Raw genomic sequence first — 19,162 nt, 5'->3', positions numbered from 1 at the left:
TTTCGTCCCGCCCCGCTCGCGCGGATTGGTTTTCCGGTGGTGGACGCTTGCGCGAGCGGGACGCAGCGCTTTCTGCTACGTCGGACCAATAGGAGAGAGGGTTCGATGGCGCGCGTGCGCCTTACGAGTCCGCTCGGTGTCCTTGTGAGGCTCCGGCTCCGGACCCTGAGCAGGCAAAGATGTTCGCGGCCGCGCTGGGGCTGGCTCGGGCCGGCCTGAGAGGTGAGCCTGCAACTTGGCGGGGACAGTTGGGAGAAGGAGACTGAGGGCCTTCCGTCTGGTGGGGCTGTGGCCATTGCTGGTGAGGGGACGCTGGGGGGTTGTCTGCAGAGGGCATAGCCTCCTTTACACCCTCATTCCTAAAGGATCCTGGGAGCTGTAGTTCCGTCAGGAGGGGGCCGGGCTCTGCAGCGGTGTTCTCAGCTCTCTCACAAAACCACAGTTCCCAGAATGCTTTGGAGGGCGCCATGATGGGGAAAGCGAAGCAAAACAGTTGGCATTCTGTCTACCAATTCTCTGCCTCCTGCTGTCTCTGCCGCTACTGCACACTTTGCTCCTCGAAATCCTGGTTTAGCTTATGCCAAATAAATGGACAAACCACAAAATGAGCGCACGGTTCAATACTTACCGAGCTAGATCGGTAAGTTATCGTTCTTGGCCCGAGGCAGTTCCTTGCTGGGTTTTCGGTTTTAAACTTTTCAACAGCATCTGGAGGGACACTGATAACTGCCGTTGAGCCATGTTTTTTAAAACAGTTCTCAGTGTGAGTTCACAGTGCAGTCCTTGGTTTTCTACAAGCGTAAGGAGAACCTTGCTGGATTAGCCCAAAGCCCCATCTATAGTTCAGTATTCTGTTCTCCCAGTGGTCAGCCAAATGGCTATAGAAACCCTGCAAGCATTTGAAACCACTTGCAGTTCCCAGTAATTAGTGCTCCACTTTAAAAAAAAAATGCACGGAAGGGATCTATATGAAATCCACACGTGCTGTCATCACACAATAAAATCTATACATAGGTTTTTAAACAATTTTTAAATAATTCTCAAATGGAAATAGCTTACTTTATTTTTATTTATTATATTTTTATACCACCCTTAATCAAAAAATGAAAAGATCTTATGTATAGGTGCTAGGAAAATGTGGAGCAGGCCTGAGATAATATGTTTCCAAGTATTCTTTTGGGCCCTGAGTCTGTGTATCCTAGTCAGCAGCTTCCTGCTGAGCAGAACATTAGTCTTCAATCTTTTCAGACCTAGGAACCACTTTAAACCCAAACAGTCATTTGGGGACCCATTTCTTATTCTTTTACTATACATTATATTTGCATGGTGGTAGTGCTCCTATCGCAATATACTTTAGATTAGTCCACCAGTGGGTCTCAACCCACCAGTTGAAAACCAGTGCTGTAGATGCTATGTTTCAGCACTCCATCCTAAACTAGATTATCTTGACTGCAGTCCTACTCACAACTGGTCTGCTTAAATACCATTAATTTCATGTTTATTACTGCTTGCAGAAATGTATATTAACGTACCATCTTGTTTTTATTATTTCTACATTTTTATGGTATATTTGAAGCTACTTCTTTGTGGAGATCAGTAGATGCTATGACTGTAAATAATGGTAATTTAACACTTTCCCCACTCTCTTTATAGTTACTGGGCGACCCGCAATGCTGCTGCAAGCTCGGTTTGAAGGGAATACTGCTGTGACTCAACGTAAGACTGACTTGCTTAATGTTTGATCAACTCCTCCTTTACTTTGCATTACAATAAGTACAGTTTTGTTAAGTGAAAACTATGTACCACCTGATTATAAGTGGATGAAGTTTGATGTTAAAAATGACATGTGCAAAGGACTTCATCTCATTAATTTTTAAGCTCCTGGTAAACTTCTCTGTCAGGCATGCACTAATCTGCTGTAGAGTTTGAATAATTACGTTTCCTATAGTGCTGTTTGGCCCACTCCCCCCCCAAAAAGAACCCCACTCACAGCAGAAAAGTTAATGGTACAATAGGTATATCTTACCATGTTGACCAATGTTGAACTGCCCCCACGCCTGTGGTAGCAGCTGGAATAACATTGAGATGGCTTTGGCTATGAGCTGGTGTTGTTCTTTTTAGAATTCACCACAGTAAACTTTCTTTTCAGCTACTGTTAGACCAAAGGATGAGGTGACACAAAAGCAGCTGTGTGCATTTGGAGAATATGTGGCTGAAATTCTGCCCAAATATGTTCAACAAGTCCAGGTGGGTTCCATCAACTGTATCATTCTCTCTTGAAACTGTAATAGGCAGTACCAAGCCTTTTCTGAAAGCTAATGAGTGCTACAAGGAGCTGGAAAGGAATACAATTGTTCCTTGGTCTGCTGTTATGCAGCCTGAACTGCTTACAGTTTTCAACACATCTACAGTGGTACCTCTGGTTACAAATGGGGTCTGTTCCGGAGCCCCGTTCATAACATGAATGGTCCGCATCCTGAAGTGCTGTGTCTGCATGTGCATGGCGCAATTTGGGGCTTCTGCGCATGCGCGTGCCGTCATTTGATGCGCATGTGCGAACCGCCGAACCCGGAAGTAACCCGTTCTGGTACTTCAAGGTGCGGCGTGTTCGTAACCCGTGACCAACGCAACATGCAGCATTCGTAACATGAGGTACAACTGGATTTGAAAGTCATTCCATTGGTTTTAATGAGATTTCTATCTAAGTATGTGTGCTTAGAATTTGGATGAAGTTGATCCATACAAAATTTTACTGTTTCTCATTTTAACAGGTGACATGTTTCAATGAGCTAGAAATCTTAATTCATCCAGATGGGATCATTCCAGTTTTGACCTTTCTCAAAGATCACACCAACGCCCAGTTCAAAAACTTAGCTGATCTGACGGCAATCGATGTTCCATCTCGACAGAACCGCTTTGAGGTAGGAGCTGCTCTTCAAGCTATGCTACAAAGAAGATTCTAAGGAAGACGCAGTCTTCCAAAAAAATTTCACATGGCTAAATAAGAAAGTGAGGGTATCCTAGTTTCCCCCCATGTTGGTGCCCCACCCCTCAGTTTTGCTGACTGCCTTGACTTTATGCTCACTGACTACTAGTATATTACTTCTGGGTTACTTTCTCAGTTTTTGTTCTGCTGCTGTATGTAGTTGCTGATCTAGAAATGGTTGTTGTGCTTAACAGTGTGATAGCAACATTTGTCGTAGGAGAGAATTGTGTTGCTTAAACAGCTAATTTACTTGCTTAGTCATCAAGCATTGTCTTGGGAAGCACCAGCACCTTTTTCCAGAAGGGGATACTTATAAATATACCTGAAATATTTTAGTTTGACAGAAGGGAAGCTATAATTTGCTTGTGGGACCCTCTTAGTAGCAGAAGCTGGCAGCCCTGTACAGTCCAATAGAATTATAACTTCTTTTTTCTGTGCCTCAACCTTGTTAAAATATTTACACATATATAAATGTCTTCATAGATTGACCTAAATGTAGCATTTCAAATTATTCTCTAGCTCAAATTAGTTTAAATTGTGTTTAATCAGTGTAATACAATATCCTACTGAACAAAATGTATTTAAATTTGTATCACATTTAATCTACTATGTTGTGGGTTTGTAGTACTTCTGGCTGCAGTGCTGCAAACTTTGACAGATGGGCTCTTAAGGAATCTGTAAATCTTGGGAATAAACCAGAGATATTATTTTAAGATGCATTTTAATCAATTGTTTGATTTATGTTTTTAATGTATCATACTTTGATGTTAGCCTCCCTGAGCCCGGTCCTAGCTGGGGGAGGCGGGGTATACATTTGTTATTATTATTATTATACATGATCATTATCAGAAGTAGCCGTTTCTTCATGTATAGACAAGACCTTTTGTTGCATATACTGTTCGTTTTGGAAATCATTTCACCATTAAGGAACTTTTAAAAAATGTTTTTCCCATGTCTTTTTTAATGTGGTTGTACTATAATCATACACGTTATCCTTTTTTGTGTTGTCGCAATCTGTACTAATACATGACAATGCTGCTTTTTACCTTTACCTTTTAGATTGTCTATAATCTCTTATCCATAGCCTATAATTCCCGGATTCGTGTGAAAACATATACTGACGAATTGACACCCATTGAATCAGCAGTCCCAGTGCACCAAGCAGCAAACTGGTATGAAAGAGAGGTAAGCTGCAATGTGGTTGACATTTGGGAAGAGGGGACAGATCTGGTATGTTTTCTTGGAAGAAGAGAGAGCCCACTGTTTAATTTGAGTTGAACAGAGTCAATGTGGCCCAGGTTGCCCTATAGGGCCTGGTGCTGCTCGCAGTTTTCTGTGTGCACATTCCTTTTCTGCAAACATCACATTCTGTCCCTTTTAGCTTAATGGCCCTTTAGGTGTTGGATCAGTGATCACTCCTTCCCAATGACATGATCTCAATTCTATAGGCCTTAAGGTCCTGGATAACTTCTGTTTGGCATTATTTGGAGAGTGTTCGTTGCCATTTCTGGACAATTTAAATCACTTAGATGTTTTATTACAACCAAGCAGCATATAAATGTTGTAAAATAGTAGAGAGGTCAAGCAAGTGATTGATGTATTTTTAAATCTTCAGCATTTATACAATTGAATCTCACTTGCTGCCTTGCCTATGAGGTGTCTCAGCCAGCTAGCAATGAGTGCCTGATGCTTTGTATTTGTGAGGTAATAAAACAGTTCATATAAATCAGTCAGAGCTTTGTTTCAAAACTGATATACTTTGTAAAAGGCGAACAATTTATACAATCTGAGGAGAAGCCAGGGAGAAACTTTGGAAGAATGATTTGAAATTTACTGCATGCTACACACTGACAGAGAACTATATGAAAATGATCCATAGATGGTATCTAACTCTGGGTAGTTTGGCTAAAATGTATAATGTGGAATTGGATTTGTGTTGGAAATGTAAAGAAGTAGAAGGAACTTTCTTTCATATGTGGTGGGCATTCAAAAATGTAAAAGAATATTGGGAAATGATAAACAATGAGATGAAAAAAATGTTCAAAACAACATTCTCCAAAAACCTAGAGGCATTTTTGTTAGGAATTAATCAGACAGAGGTTCCCAGGAGTTAGAAAAATTTATTCATGTATGTAACAACAGTGGCTTGGATCTTGCTAGCCCCACAATGGAAAGTGAGGGAGGCCCCCAGCAAGGAGGAATGGCAACTTAAGATGTTAGAATATGCAGAGTTAGCGGGTCTAACAAGTAGAATAAGAGAACAAGAAGAACAAGTGTTCAAGGAGGAGTTGAATTTTTTTGTCTGGTATATTGAAAATAATTGTGAACAGTTGAAAACGTTGGGAGTATTAAAGTAAATTCAACAGTCTAATAAATATTGAAGTGATAAGTGATGTAAGATAGGAAAATAGAATTAGATGGATATATCAAAATATGCAGGAATGGTGGGAAAATTAAATGAACCTTGGAAGGGGAGGAAGGGAAGTCAGTAAATGTATCGCATAATAAAATATGTTTAATTTGTAATGTAACATTTGAAAATTTAATAATTATATATATTAAAAAAACAAAATTGATATACTTTGCCATTTCTTTACTTGATTCCAATATTTTTAGGTTTGGGATATGTATGGAGTGTTCTTTGCTAACCACCCTGATCTGAGGCGAATCCTCACGGACTACGGGTTTGAGGGTCATCCCTTCCGGAAGGACTTCCCTCTTTCTGGATATGTGGAGGTATGAGCATTTGGAAAAGCTAGACTTGACTGCAGAATCCTTCCAGAGGCCCAGTATAGCATAGTGGTTCGAGTGTTGGACTAGGACCTCGAAGAGAGAGAGCATGATTCGAATCAGCCAGGAAGCTCAAGGAGGTCCTGTAAACCAGTCAGCAGCTCTCAGCCTAATTCTCCTCACAGGGTTGTGGCAGAGATAAAATAGACAAAGGAAGAAGCATGTATGAGATCTGTGGCTGAAAGGTGGGATATAAATGTAATATTAAATAAACATCAGACCTTATAACTGAGTTACATTGAAGTCTTATTCTGCTGTACAGGGAGCAGAGAATGCAAGAAAAGGGAAAGGGAAGTTAACCTGTTTGTCCATATGTTCTCTTTCCTGATATTTGTTCATTAGCCTCCTTAGGGCAATGATTTTGCTGTTGCATGTTGTACTCTTGGTCTATGAGTTGTTATTTTGCATGGGTGAAGTCATGTTCTGAACATGAGAGGAACTTCAACCTCAGAAGGGACATTGAATCTGCTGGCAGTGCTTTTGATTGGGGGATGGGTTAACTCTTTCCTGCCTAGTCTCCTGCCCTGTGACGAAAAATCCATGTATTAAGCACCCTTTGACATGTCTTTGATGCTAAATAATATAATGTCCTGAGAATCCTACACTTTATGACTTCTGTGTTCCACAAACCAAAGGGCTGTACTTCCACTTGAGAAGCTTTAGCTTGACTCCAGCAGTAAGGATACTCCTGCTCTAAGAGCTTCTACCCTTTACTTTTTTCTTTTACTTGCCCCTGGATTATTCTAATTTTATCCCTAGAGTTGTGCTAGAGATGGACTCCTGTTATCTGTGGAACACAACTGGTTATGCCAAGCACCTGCTCACAGCAGAAACACAATCTGACACTTGGCCTACATACCTGAGCATACAGCAGTTTCCCTTAAGCAAGAGGCCAGTCAGGAGGGATTGTACTGTGGAGTAGCCCAGCTGAGTCTCCAGCCCTTAATGGTACTTAAACACAATATATCTTCCAGGCTATACTGCATAGCACTGAAGTTGGGGTTAAAGATCTTGGGCATGATAGTCCCTGAAGCAGGACTGCAACCCAGTTAATCACCTAAACTTCATCTCCGTCATTAAAATGCATTTAATTCTGTTGGTTTAAAATTTGCATATGATATATCTGAATCAATAATATTTTGGGTTTTATCTAGTGCTGATGTTCCATTCACACAACAGACCTTCCCCCTCCTGTTCTCTGTGCCTCCCAGCACCCCCTCAGTCTGTTGCAGAGGGTTGAGGGAACCCAGCACAGGAAGAACTTTTTAGCTCTCTGCCTTGCGGGCCTTCAGTTTGTGTGATGTTAGCCAAGCAGGCACGGCTGTGCTTGCACAAATTAAATACGTGCAAGTTGTGAGTCAAATATAATGTGAAGCTGCAAATGTAGACTGGATGAAGAAGCAGAGAAGTAGAGTACATGAAGACATAGATAAACTTCCTTCCAGGTGACAATAAGGACTTGGTCTTCGATGGGAGGAGACATTGCTTTTATTGCCTAACTGGAAAATTTACTGTTGATCTATACTAAGCAACCTACAAACATGGAGGAACCTTAATTCTAAAATTCCAGGTATGTTTTTGTAGTTGACCACCATCGCCGTTGCTCATCTTAATGCCCTTTCTCCTCCTTCAGGTCAGGTATGATGACGAGGTGAAGCGAGTGGTGGCAGAGCCTGTGGAGCTGGCTCAGGAGTTCCGCAAATTTGATCTGAACAGTCCCTGGGAGACTTTCCCTGCCTATCGCGAGGCTCCACAACCCATCAAGATAGAGGCAGGAGAGAAGAAAGGAGATGCAAAATAGCAACAGGAAGGAGAGGATGCCGGGGACATCCCTGTGTCACCACCTTCCTGTTTGATTTAAGTATTTATATATAATAAATATCAATAAAAAAACTTGACATAAGGTTTCTTGTCTGTCCGATATGTGCGGGAAATGCAACTTTCAGACCGTCTGTGAAACATGCATAAGGTGTTATCAATATCCAGAAGACTGGAGCGGGGTTCAAGGTATACAAAGGAGCAGCAGAGGGATGTACAAAGAACGGGTGGTAGTGTTTTTTTTTAAAAAAGAAGAGCAGTATGAGAACAATGGACTCTGCTTCCCTTCAGGAAAGATACAGAAACCTCACGAAAGGAGGAGATATCCCGTGCTTTATGACCATCAACTGTTTGCAAGCACAGACCCACAGTTGCCCTGAGACTCTGCAGGCACCAATGTTCCAGCCTTGCTTTTTCACTTTTAGTAAAAGGCTCCATCCTAGAATTGTTGAGTACTCTGTGTAGCTGGAAAACAGGGTTTTGTTGTTGTTGTTGAAACAAGCAAAACGGGTTATATCCAACTGCTTGTGCAGACAGCTTCCATGTGCACAGTGGAACTTCCCTTCCTCTTCCTCTTCCTCTTTCCTGCCCCGCACCCCACCCTGCACACCATCAAAATATCCAGAGAGACCCTCAAGCTGATTTTGAGGCCATGGAGGAGCAGAGAGGAAGGAGAAATCCCATGGAACTCTGCACACACAGTCTATTGGATTGTTAGGCCTATTTGTGTGTCTTAGAACAAGCTGTGGTCACGCAGCTGCTGTTGGAAGACACTGGCAGCAGTGTCTGCGGGTTATTGAGAAATTCTCTAGGCCATGAAGTTGGATACATTTTATTAATGTCTCTATCTGCCAATTCACTTGTGACCCTCCCCCCCAATATGCTGCAGTAAATGTGACCACAAGCATATGGCTTTGTTACTCCATAATGAATGTGGCCATAAAGGAGGCTGCTCCTTGAAATGTGGAGCAATATGAGTTGTGGTTTTCTGGTTGCCCCTCTATTGAGAATAAACATTAAAAGACCAAAAGTGAGCTAAACATTCTACAGAAGCAAGGCGTAGATCGTTGCAGGGCTTAGGACAGGAATGGGGAGGCTGTGGCCTTCTGGATGTTGTTGGACCCCCAGTTCTCACCAGCCCCAGCCAACATGGCCAATAGGGATGATGGGAGTTGCGGTCCAGAAACATCAGGAGGCCCACATGTTCCCCATCCCTGAGCATAGGATGTAACATAGAGGACTGGGAGTGATAAAAGAGAAGGGGGGGAAATGAGCGGGTGGAGGGCTGCAAACAATAGATTTAATTTAATTTGACCTCAGATATATTATATGGAAAGTTTCCTTTCTTGAGGGTTTGAACCCAGAACAATGTTTGGAATCCAGATGTTTTAAGCTTTTGTTCTAGTTAAATTGCATTTGTTTTTAGAAAGCTGCTGTTGCAACAGTACGGGGGATTTCTGAGAGACAACAGAAGTTGTGCCAAAGCTCGCTGCAGAGATTTGAGCAGCTGGAGTTCAGCACATGTGGAGCTAATCAGCTACAGAGTGCTTTCCACTTTGCATTGGAGGGAGTAGGGTGGGTGAATCTTCCCAAACAGATTCCCCTTTTCTAGATAATGGGGAGCATTTTCCATTTTCCTTACAATGGATTTGTGCCTTTGCAACACTTTGCAGATTGTCAGAAATTGCTGGAGTGAACTTAAATGACAAGTCCAGGGCCATTTTTGATGTTTCAATGATCCTTTGTCAACAAGATATGTTCTAGAGCAGGCATCCCCAACCTGCGGCCCTCCAGATGTTTTGGCCTACAACTCCCATGATCCCTAGCTAACAGGAACAGTGGTCAGGGATGATGGGAATTGTAGTCCAAAACTTCTGGAGGGCCGAAGGTTGGGGATGCCTGTTTTAGAGGTTGCTCACATGCATCTCTAGGTAGTACCCAATTTGGTAAAATTTCCAGAAAACTGGCTTAGATGCAATGAATTCAACTCCATGGATTAGTGTGTGCTTAGACCTGTTTTGAATTATTTATGGAAAGAAGGGTAGTGTTAAGATACTGCAGCACTTTTATTGCCTCTCTTCCTAATGAGAGGAAGAAGAGATTCAGCCTGTGGAGGCCCCAAACATGAAAATGATATAGTAGCTGGGAAAGATGAAAATGAAGAGGATTATGGGCAACAATACTGTTTTGACTTCAGGTATCTTTGTAGGTTTGAAATACACACAAAATCAAGGCCCTCTAGATATTGGTGTGTCAATATGGGATTTGGGTTGTATTTCAACGCTGCACAAGTAGATTACCATTTGCACACTGGCACTTCCCCCCTCTCCTTCCTCTGAATACTGCCCTATCTGCTTTGGAAGGACCCACATCCCTCTGGGATACATGTTGAGGGTGCATGAGGGGGCTGCAGGGGAGAAGGGGGAATTCCATTGCACATGCAAACATCTGTTGTGCAAACTGGACCACAGCATTGGGTCAGACTTGATAAGCTTTTGATATTGGTACAAGGGGAAAAAATTGGGTAGGTGCAGAAAGTTTTCTTACCAGACCCCCCACTCCATGAAATTATTTAAATATATAGAATCCAGCAAGAGAGAGATTCTATAGCAGGGGATGGGGAACCTGAGGCCCTCCGGTTGTTGGCTCCAGCTCCCATCAGCCCCAGCCCACACAGCTAATGATCAGGGATGATGGGAGATGTAGTTCCAACAACAATTGGCGTGTCGTAGTGGATTTGCAGGATTATAGGTCATAAATCCTGTTTTTCCTGAAATCCAGGGGGGTGGGGAAGTGCTGTGGAAAATTCCTATGAATGGCTGAAACGGATGATAATATCAAAACTTCCTTAAAACTGGTCCTCCCATGTGGAGATAGCTGGCTGATGGAGAGGTTTGGGTGTGTGTTGGTTTCTGACAGGCCACTGTACTCCTCTTCCTCCTCCAAGAGCAACAGAGTTGAAGAAATGACCTTTCTTTCCTCTCTACTGAATACATTCTGGCATAGATTTGCCAGCTCCACCCTCCTGTGGCATGTCAGAATTCCTGTTGGATTTCAGTGCTGGAAAGCAAACATTAAGGGAGGAAAAAGAATGATTTGAAGCAAAATGAAACAAAGCTGCACTTCCATTGTCCTTCAGGCAGCATCAGTGGGCCTTTCTAAGGAGGACTAGTTTATGGCCATGCACGTTTCAAATTGTCAGTGTAAATCCTTGGTTATTAAGAGCATGTTCTTTCTTTTCTTAAAAGCTAGCAGCTGGTTGGGGGAAGGAGCAGAATCATAAAGTCTTAACCTGGCGAGCCAAAAACCAAATAAGGAACAGCCCGATGCTACAAGTGGAAATAAATGGGACTTGTGTTGGCAGAGCATTTGGAGAATCTTGAGCCTCAGCCTTCAAAGATTCTTTTTCTTTTTCTTTTGCATTATGATGGAAACTATCTGTTAGGAACTGGGAATTGAACTGGAGGCCCTTCCCTGGGCTGGAATTGGAGAAGGGCCAGCTGTCTCAGCAGCAACTTATTGGACTGTAAAGAGACGAGAAAGAAACTGCACTGCAGTAAACAACTTCAGGTTCACCCAAAGTGCTTTTTCCTTCAGAAGGGGGTAAGGACTCTTCCTGACATGGCCCAGCTGTTGCGGCTGCACTTTGGAGCATGCCTGTGGGCAGCTCTGATGCTCTGTGTGTTTGCTGGATCCCGGAGACAGACAGGTAGGAAGCTCACCCACAACTGGAGAAGGCTGCTTTGCAGTGGGCAGGCAATATATTTCTGTTATTATCAATGCAACCGTTCGGACTATTTTGTGCATGAGTGCCAGTGAAGGGTTTATCATGGGATTTCTTCAGGACTAAGGTTATCTGATAAAACACAAGAAAGGACTGCTACTGTGCCTAAGAAAGTAAGTCAGGATCTTGCTAGAGTGAGACAGTTAAACAGACACAGATACTTTCTACTGAGTTTTCACACACCCCTTCCTAAGGAATGCTATAAGTATCAAAGACTTTTCCCTGAAACAAGCATCTGTTTGTATGGGACACTCATGCAGCTCTTCTCTCTTGCAATTAATAGCATGTTAGCATCACCTGGGAATTTTCCAGCAGCCTTCAAACATAGGTGGCAGTTGTGAGGCAGGTGCTTTGTGAGAAAATCTTGACTTTATTATTATTTCTGCAGTGGTTTACTCTGTTGCTGTATTCTGCTTCCGATTGCTGCTCACACTGTTCCATTCACAAAATGGCAAATGGTTTTGGACTAACAATTCCAGAGAGGGCTAGTTTCTGACTGGTCTATTTATATACTGAATTTCAGTAGCCGTTTTCTTGATACCTCACTCTCAGAAGCAGGAGTTTGAATTTACTGTAGTGATATGATTGTGTTGGTAAGGTAATAAAATGTGAAATTGCCAGATCCTGGTTAGGCAAGCAGCTCTTGTTCCTTAAAAAAAGTGGCAGGGTTATTATTATTATTTTCAATTTATTATACTTCACCACAAGGATTAAGTTAAATGTTAAAGGTTAAGTTACAACAATTTAAAATACAGCAGTCTAAAACAAACCACATTCACAATAATTGGATGGGTCCCAAAAACATACACCTCGGGTGGCAATGGCCAGGGGAAAAGCAATATTTTTAAAAGGTAGCACAAAATAGGGCTTTTCGGATCATTTACTGAAGGCATAGGATGCCTGCCACTGCCAACAGTGCTTTTTTTTTTTTTTAAAGGCTTGGAAGTCACTTGGATGAACTCAACAGATGTTGAGAACTATACTACCTTCACCATTAGTGTTATTTTAATGGAATATTTCTGTTCCTGTCTGTCAGTCTCAAAAGGCTTCCTGAATTATGTATTATGGAGAAATGAAATCCAGCTGCAATCTGAGCTTTAATACAAAATTGAAGGCAGCTGGCTTTGATCAGGAGACTGCAACCTGGGTGGAGGCAGCATCTTTTCTAAGCGAAACTGCACAGCTTCATTCTCCAAGCAACTTCTGTGAGTTTTTCTCCATGACTCTGGGGAGAATTACTCCAGAAGGGAAAGCTGGAAGCTGTCTACAATAAGAAAAGCTACAGAAACAGCAGATGTTATATTTCTTGCAGGCACCTCCTTAGCTTCAACTAATAATCCCAATGATGAAATTCAGAAAATACATTTATAGAGCAAGCCTAACCTCTATTTTAGTTCTTATCTTGCCTCTGTGAGTTGGGAACCTTAACTTTCCCTTTTTACCTCTGTGCCAAAAATGAAAATATTGTAGATCAGGAGTTCCTACTGGATTTTTCATTCCAACAATACACTGAGCCTCTCTGTGCCTTATTCCCAAGGGTACCTGCCTAGATAGATAGATATATATAGATATAGATATAGATAGATATAGATATAGATATAGATAGGCTCTTTAGAGCCTGTCAACTTCCTTCCCTCCTGCCTCATGGCTTTCAGAATTAACCTTTATGTCATTGCATTTTGTACGTTTTCCAATTCTAATTACACACATTACAAAATAACTCAAAATTTAAATAAGTATAGAAAGGTAGAAAGTTTCTCATTACAAGTCTTCATTACTCCAGTCCTTTGGGAATACTTGATCTTGCTTGTTTTAGATTTTTCCTCCCAGCTTCATGAGTTCTGCAAATTTCATCATCTTCATCTGCCACTCTTCTTTTGTTGGTACTTTGTTGCTTACATAAACAGTCTTTTATCTTCCCTTAGTATCTCTTCACCCACTATACCCAATAAAAAGGCTTCTGGTTTTTTAACAAAGGTATTTTTAAACATTTTCTTTAACTCATTACGGTATATGTCATTTCCCAGAAAGCCTTTACCTCTTTACAAGTCCACCACATGTGGTAAAAGATACCTTCCTTTTCTTTACATTTCCAGCACTCATTAGTTCTGGAATGAACTAATGACAAGTTTAGCTGGTGTTAAATACCATCTATACATCATTTTCATAACATTTTCTTTAAGTGCACTGCATGCAGTAAAATTAATACCTTCCTTCCATAACCTTTCCCATGATTCTAATTGAATATTATATCCAAAATCTTTAGCCCAATGTATTATCACAGTTTTAACCCCTTCATCTTTGGTATGCCATTCCAGGGTACTTGCCTAGTTTTGGACTCCACAGTAATGCACTCCAGACCTGCTTCTGTATGCAACTTCACTTGCAAAATATGGCCTGGTGCTGCTGCCTCCCACAGTCCCTAGCAAAGAAATCTGGGAACAGCTGAACTGTTGTGTTTGGGGACTCGTGGCCCTTCAGACATTGGTGAAATGCAACTCCATCATTCTTGAGCACTCACAATGCTTGTTGCAGCTGATGGAAGTTGTACTTCAGCAACATCTGGAGGGCCACAGGGCTCCCACTTCTGGTCTAGCCTACGGATTGTAACAATGGCGCGCATGAGTCCCTGCCAGGGAAAAATGCAGGTATAATAATACCTAAACAGAGAAAAAATATTAGCCTAAATGCAGAACCAGCTAAGTATGAATACATAAAATAATGAGATAACTTCAGTATAACTTAGCATGCTAAGTTAAAACCATATACAACAACATGAAATGGAGGAAGCTCTGTGACCTTAAAACAGGCTACCTCACTTACAGCAAATTTCATTCTTTTGAACAAAATAGTTCCGAGTTTTACTGTGATCATTGCAGTACACTTTATTAGCTTTATCAGCATGCAGCGGAGGCTGGTCCACTGGGAATACTGGGGCACAGACCTCCCACTGAAAATGCCTAATAATAATAATAACAACAACAATATCCTCCCCCAAATCTCATATTTCCTTTCCCACACACATGGGTGTGTGTGTGTCACATGTCAGTAGTGGTGGGTGGAGTCAGAGGCAGAAGTGGGTGGAAGAATGGATGTGATGCTTGGCTTTACACAGCACAATCCAGCCTTGCCAAAACCAGAGTTCCTACCCACATGCCTCTTCATCCTGATGGGAATGAGGCATTATTGCAGATCAAGCAACACATTCCAGTCAGACAAAGCACCCAGAAGGGTGCAGAAGTAGGGCAAGTGAGGAGCATGGTCTGGAGAGGAGCCATTGTCTAGGGAAAATCCCTCAGGCCAGCTGGAAAGGCCTTGAGGGCCTGAGGTTCCCAACCCCTGGATTAGTCCAACCGGCTTTAAAAGGCCTGTACAGTGGTACCTCGCAAGACGAATGCCTCGCACAACGAAAAACTCGCTAGACGAAAGGCATTCGCTAACGAAAGGGTGACTCGCAAGACGAATTTTTCTATGGTCATGCTTCGCAAGACGAAAATTTCAATGCATTCCTATGGGAATTAAATTCCTATGCATTCCTATGCATTCCTATGGTCGTGCTTCGCAAGACGAATTTTTCGCAATACGAAACGACTCGCAGAACGAATTAATTTCGTCTTGCGAGGCACCACTGTAATGTTTCGAAGGGGAAGCCCACTGGATGGAGCCTCAGCCAGAGGCAGATTGCCTGTTGGAGTTGTGTATGAGCAAGCTAGGAGAGAACAGGACCACGATGAAGTAAATATCAAAGCTATCCTCTGATTGTTGAATAAATGAAACAACATTATATTGAAGAAATTTGACACCTGTCTTTACTGGTGCACAGATTGTATCATTGTTGCTCCCCATTTGTGGAATGCTCTCCCCAGGGAGGCTTGCCTGGCACCTTCACTACTTACCTTTAGGTGCCAGGTGAAAACGTTTCTCTTTCACAAGCTGTTTGGCTGATTAACATTCTATGGCCTTTTAAATGTGTTTTTGGGAAGTGGGTTATTAGTTTTGTTTTTGTTTTATTATGTATTTTGTGTTTTTATTTTGTATTTTTATATTGTGAACCGCCCTGTGATCTTCATATAAAAAGTGGTATATATTTTTTAAAAATAATAATAATAAAGATTATTTTATAATAAGTGTTATAACTGAGATTTTGACCTCTGGTTAATATTTAACACAATAAAAGAAATCTCAGAAAATCAGGCATATATGTGAAGGAGGATAGGTGAAGAGATGTTGATTTAAATATTGTTTTCTCTATTGTTTTTCCAGATGAACAAATTGACCTCCAGGATGCTGCAGATACAAATGGGATTGAGAATGCTGGCATCATACTAGAGGTAATTTAGGCAAAAGCAAATCCACAAGGAAAAGGGTGTGAGTTTCCTTCACCTTTGGCATGCCCTGCCGATATCACTGCAACAGCTCCAACTTATTGGCTTACAGCTACCCAACCTTTCAGGAGCTTAGGAATCTACTATATATTGAGTTGGCAGCAGCTTTTCAGAGTGACAGGGGAAACCCAGCCAGATGGGCAGGGTATAAATTATTATTATTATTATTATTATTATTATTATTATTATTATTATTAATTAGTTTCATGCAGGGGACATTCCAAACCCTACCTGCAGGTGCCAGAGATTGAACTTGGGACCTTTTGCACACTCCGCAGATTCTCTACCACAGCAATTGGCTACTGTTACCAATGCCTGAGGCAAATGTCAAAATTTTTGTATAGGGTATGGTAGCAGTGATCAGTATCATTAGTGCTCCAATTTGTTTTTTCTTGGCTCTTCAGTTCTGACAGAGGCCTTTATACTGCACAATGCACACACACACTTTTTTTTTTACAGCAGCTCCACATTACTAAGGATCTCAGGTTCTCTTTTACTTCAGCTAAGACATTGATTGAAGCTTCAGTGAGGAGAAATGGAACTCCGGAGAAACCATTTTTTCTGCTTATGTAAACTATGGTCCACAAGATGGCAGCCTTGGGCTACTTCTGCTCATTAGACTGAGCTAGCTGGCTGGGTATAGGAAGGAGATATGGAAAGATTCTGAAGCCAGTTTAGCAACAGAGAACACATTCAGCACTGGGCTACCAACATTTGCTGTTTCACCACTTTCTTTAACAGCAGTATTTCTTAAGGCAATAGTCTTCATCCTTCAGAACTGGAACCCACCATTAACCTTCAACAGGGAACCCATGCTTAATATTCATTCTCCCTCTGTATGTGTGAACCTTCCATACCCTTTCCTTTAAAAAAAAATAGTCATAAATACACACACACCATTGCCACCAAAACAGTGGTAATAGCAGTGATCACCCTATTATATTGGAGCACAATTCGTTTTCAGGTCTCGAGCAGCGAAATGCAGATGGGTATCTAAGCAGTAATCTTCACTTAATGTTCATGAGCTTTTCTTAGCCTGTATCAGAACTTCCTGCCCTTATTTGTTTCGAAGAGCTAGAATCAGGAATGTAGGAAACAAATCTCCTCTAGGAGCAAGAATGATGTGGCACTGGATAGTTCCACAACCCTGCCATTGTGAACCATTTTCTCTTGATGATCCCTCGCTCTGTCTGCCATGCAGTGGTCCATCACAGGCTGGCAGTAGAAGGCCTAGCAGTCTAAAAGACATCCAGGTTTGATAACATGCCTGTGGATGGGTACAGGCTATGTTGGAAAGGAAACTTTGGATAAGGAGTCACAGGGCTAGAATGGAGATAAAATTAATCTAGCTCTAGGCATGGGGAATTTGTGACCCTTCAGATGTTGTTGGACTTCACTACCCAATGGCCAACGGTTAGGGATGAATGTGCATCATGAAGGGAACTATAGCTCAACAACATCTGGAGGTTGGTTCTCCATCACTGCATTGGCCCAAAGATAGGACTTCCGAGAGTCCTTTTTATGACCAGTTAATTCTCATGAGCCAATCTAAGATGGATTGTGAATAGAGAAGAGTCCACAACAAGCCATTTGAATGGTGTCAGGAATAGTTTACTAATATGACCCGGATGATGCAAGCGGGTGAGTCAAGTCACATGCAAGAATAGAAGACAAATTTTTATCCTCCTGGCCATTAGCCAGTTTGCCCTGAGCAAAAAATTAATTCTCAAGCATGATCACTTCTTACCACATAGAAAAAACTGTCTTCCGATCCTCACAATTCTATTCTTTTTCTTTCAGTTACTTTGGAGAGGAATTGAAATTATGGCCAACGAGACAATCAAGATTGAGGATGAGGAGTTTGCCTCTCTTCGTCCCACCAAGCGATTACTCCGGGTCTTTCAGCATGAGATTCCAAAAAACCCAGACAGCATTGAAGAGTACCTGGACTTCCTCTCACAGTCTGACACCCCTATAACTCCACAGGAATTCAAGAAACTCATCATTACCACTGTCTACTGTGCTTACCAAATTCGCTCCATTCAAGGCCTGGAGAAAAACCTCTGGATCAACCTTTTCTCTCAGCTGGTTATTGAAATACTCCGTGATCTCTGCAAACGATTCTGTTCTAAGGAATCTATGGATTCTGTTCAGCTTCTGGCCTCTAGGCCTTGGCAGGAAATGCCTGTCTATATTTCTGCACTGAAGAAATTCTATCAGTCTAGCCTAGCCAGGACCCAAAGAGACTCTCATCCATAAAGGGGAAATCTTGGTCCCTATAAGCAAATTAATATGCAAATATATATTTTTAGTTACAGGTGGGTAGCCGTGTTGGTCTGCCATAGTCGAAACAAAATAGAAACTTCTTTCCAGTAGCACCTTAGAGACCAACTGAGTTTGTTCTTGGTATGAGCTTTCGTAAGCATGCACAATTCTTCAGATATTTTTAGGTTCATTCTCCAGGAATGTGCACAGAAGTGTCACCCTTCCTGTTTTCTTATCTCTAGTGTAGCTGCTGCTTAGCTTTTCACTGGATTTCTATGATTAGCATGTTGCGCCCAGGCTCTCTATAGGACGTGCAGTTCAGATGGCACTTTGCTGTTGATTGGAATTGGGTTAATGAGGAACATGGAGTTACATGTCCCTGCTCAGTGACAGTTCTTGGCATTTTTATGTGTTACACTTCAATTTTGTGTGTTGCGAAAATTTCAAGAAACCAGATCCATGTTAAACACTAGGGAGATCTTGCAAATGGTAAGAACTCTTCACCAACAGAACGTGTAGCTTCTTAGAAGGAAGCTTTTAAGAAATTATGGACAAGCATCAGTTAAGGGGGCTTTATGTCAGAAAGAAAGTGATGAGACTGAATGCCCAATGGGGGAGTCCTTCCAGTTTAGTGTTTCTTCTTGTATAATATAAAGGTCTTCAGGTGCAGTGTACAATTTACCCTCATAGTCATCCATATATGCAATAGCCAATAATACATTGTTGTGTTAACAACACAGCTGTGCATACACAGAAGCCAGAAGTGTTAAGTGGGTGACATTCCACATCACGCGTGATGGAGTTTCACCCTTCTCCTGTCTCTCATGCAGTCTTTTGTGTTCCCTCCAGTCTTCCTCTGGGCAATGCCCCAACCCTCTGGAGCAGATTATGGGGTGCACAGAGGAGAAAGGGGAATCGTTTCCACCATCTGTATTCTGCTAGTGAATAAATACCATTGGATTTACCCTACTTAGTTGATTACTCAGAGGGAGGCATTTTTAATTGCAGGGGCCAGCTAAGGGCAGTCGTATTCTTGGGTTTAAGGCTATGTTGGTTCCAGTTTTCTAATGGAAGTAGTTAATGCTTATTAACTCACACTTCCTTCAATACTGAGCTTTTTTTGCAATATTCATA

General features: G+C 41.8%; 2 protein-coding genes across 2 annotated transcripts; both read left to right on the top strand.

The window, feature by feature from the left end:
- The first annotated feature begins 51 nt into the window (after positions 1-51).
- NDUFS3 (NADH:ubiquinone oxidoreductase core subunit S3) lies at positions 52-7,679 on the top strand. The gene is made up of 7 exons (XM_033148014.1): positions 52-222; positions 1,654-1,716; positions 2,150-2,247; positions 2,772-2,921; positions 4,046-4,171; positions 5,603-5,722; positions 7,410-7,679. Exons 1-7 carry the CDS (start codon positions 180-182, stop codon positions 7,575-7,577), a joined length of 768 nt encoding a protein of 255 aa, XP_033003905.1. The 5' UTR covers positions 52-179; the 3' UTR covers positions 7,578-7,679.
- A 2,996-nt stretch (positions 7,680-10,675) lies between these two features.
- Positions 10,676-18,417, top strand: FAM180B (family with sequence similarity 180 member B). The gene is made up of 4 exons (XM_033147838.1): positions 10,676-11,303; positions 15,642-15,709; positions 17,564-18,065; positions 18,204-18,417. Exons 1-3 carry the CDS (start codon positions 11,216-11,218, stop codon positions 18,020-18,022), a joined length of 615 nt encoding a protein of 204 aa, XP_033003729.1. The 5' UTR covers positions 10,676-11,215; the 3' UTR covers positions 18,023-18,065; positions 18,204-18,417.
- Positions 18,418-19,162: the final 745 nt, after the last annotated feature.

Source organism: Lacerta agilis, chromosome 1, assembly GCF_009819535.1.
Source record: "Lacerta agilis isolate rLacAgi1 chromosome 1, rLacAgi1.pri, whole genome shotgun sequence".
Taxonomy (NCBI): Eukaryota; Metazoa; Chordata; class Lepidosauria; order Squamata; family Lacertidae; genus Lacerta; species Lacerta agilis.
Note: the sequence above shows the minus strand (reverse complement) of the source record. Positions and strands in the feature narration are given on the sequence as shown.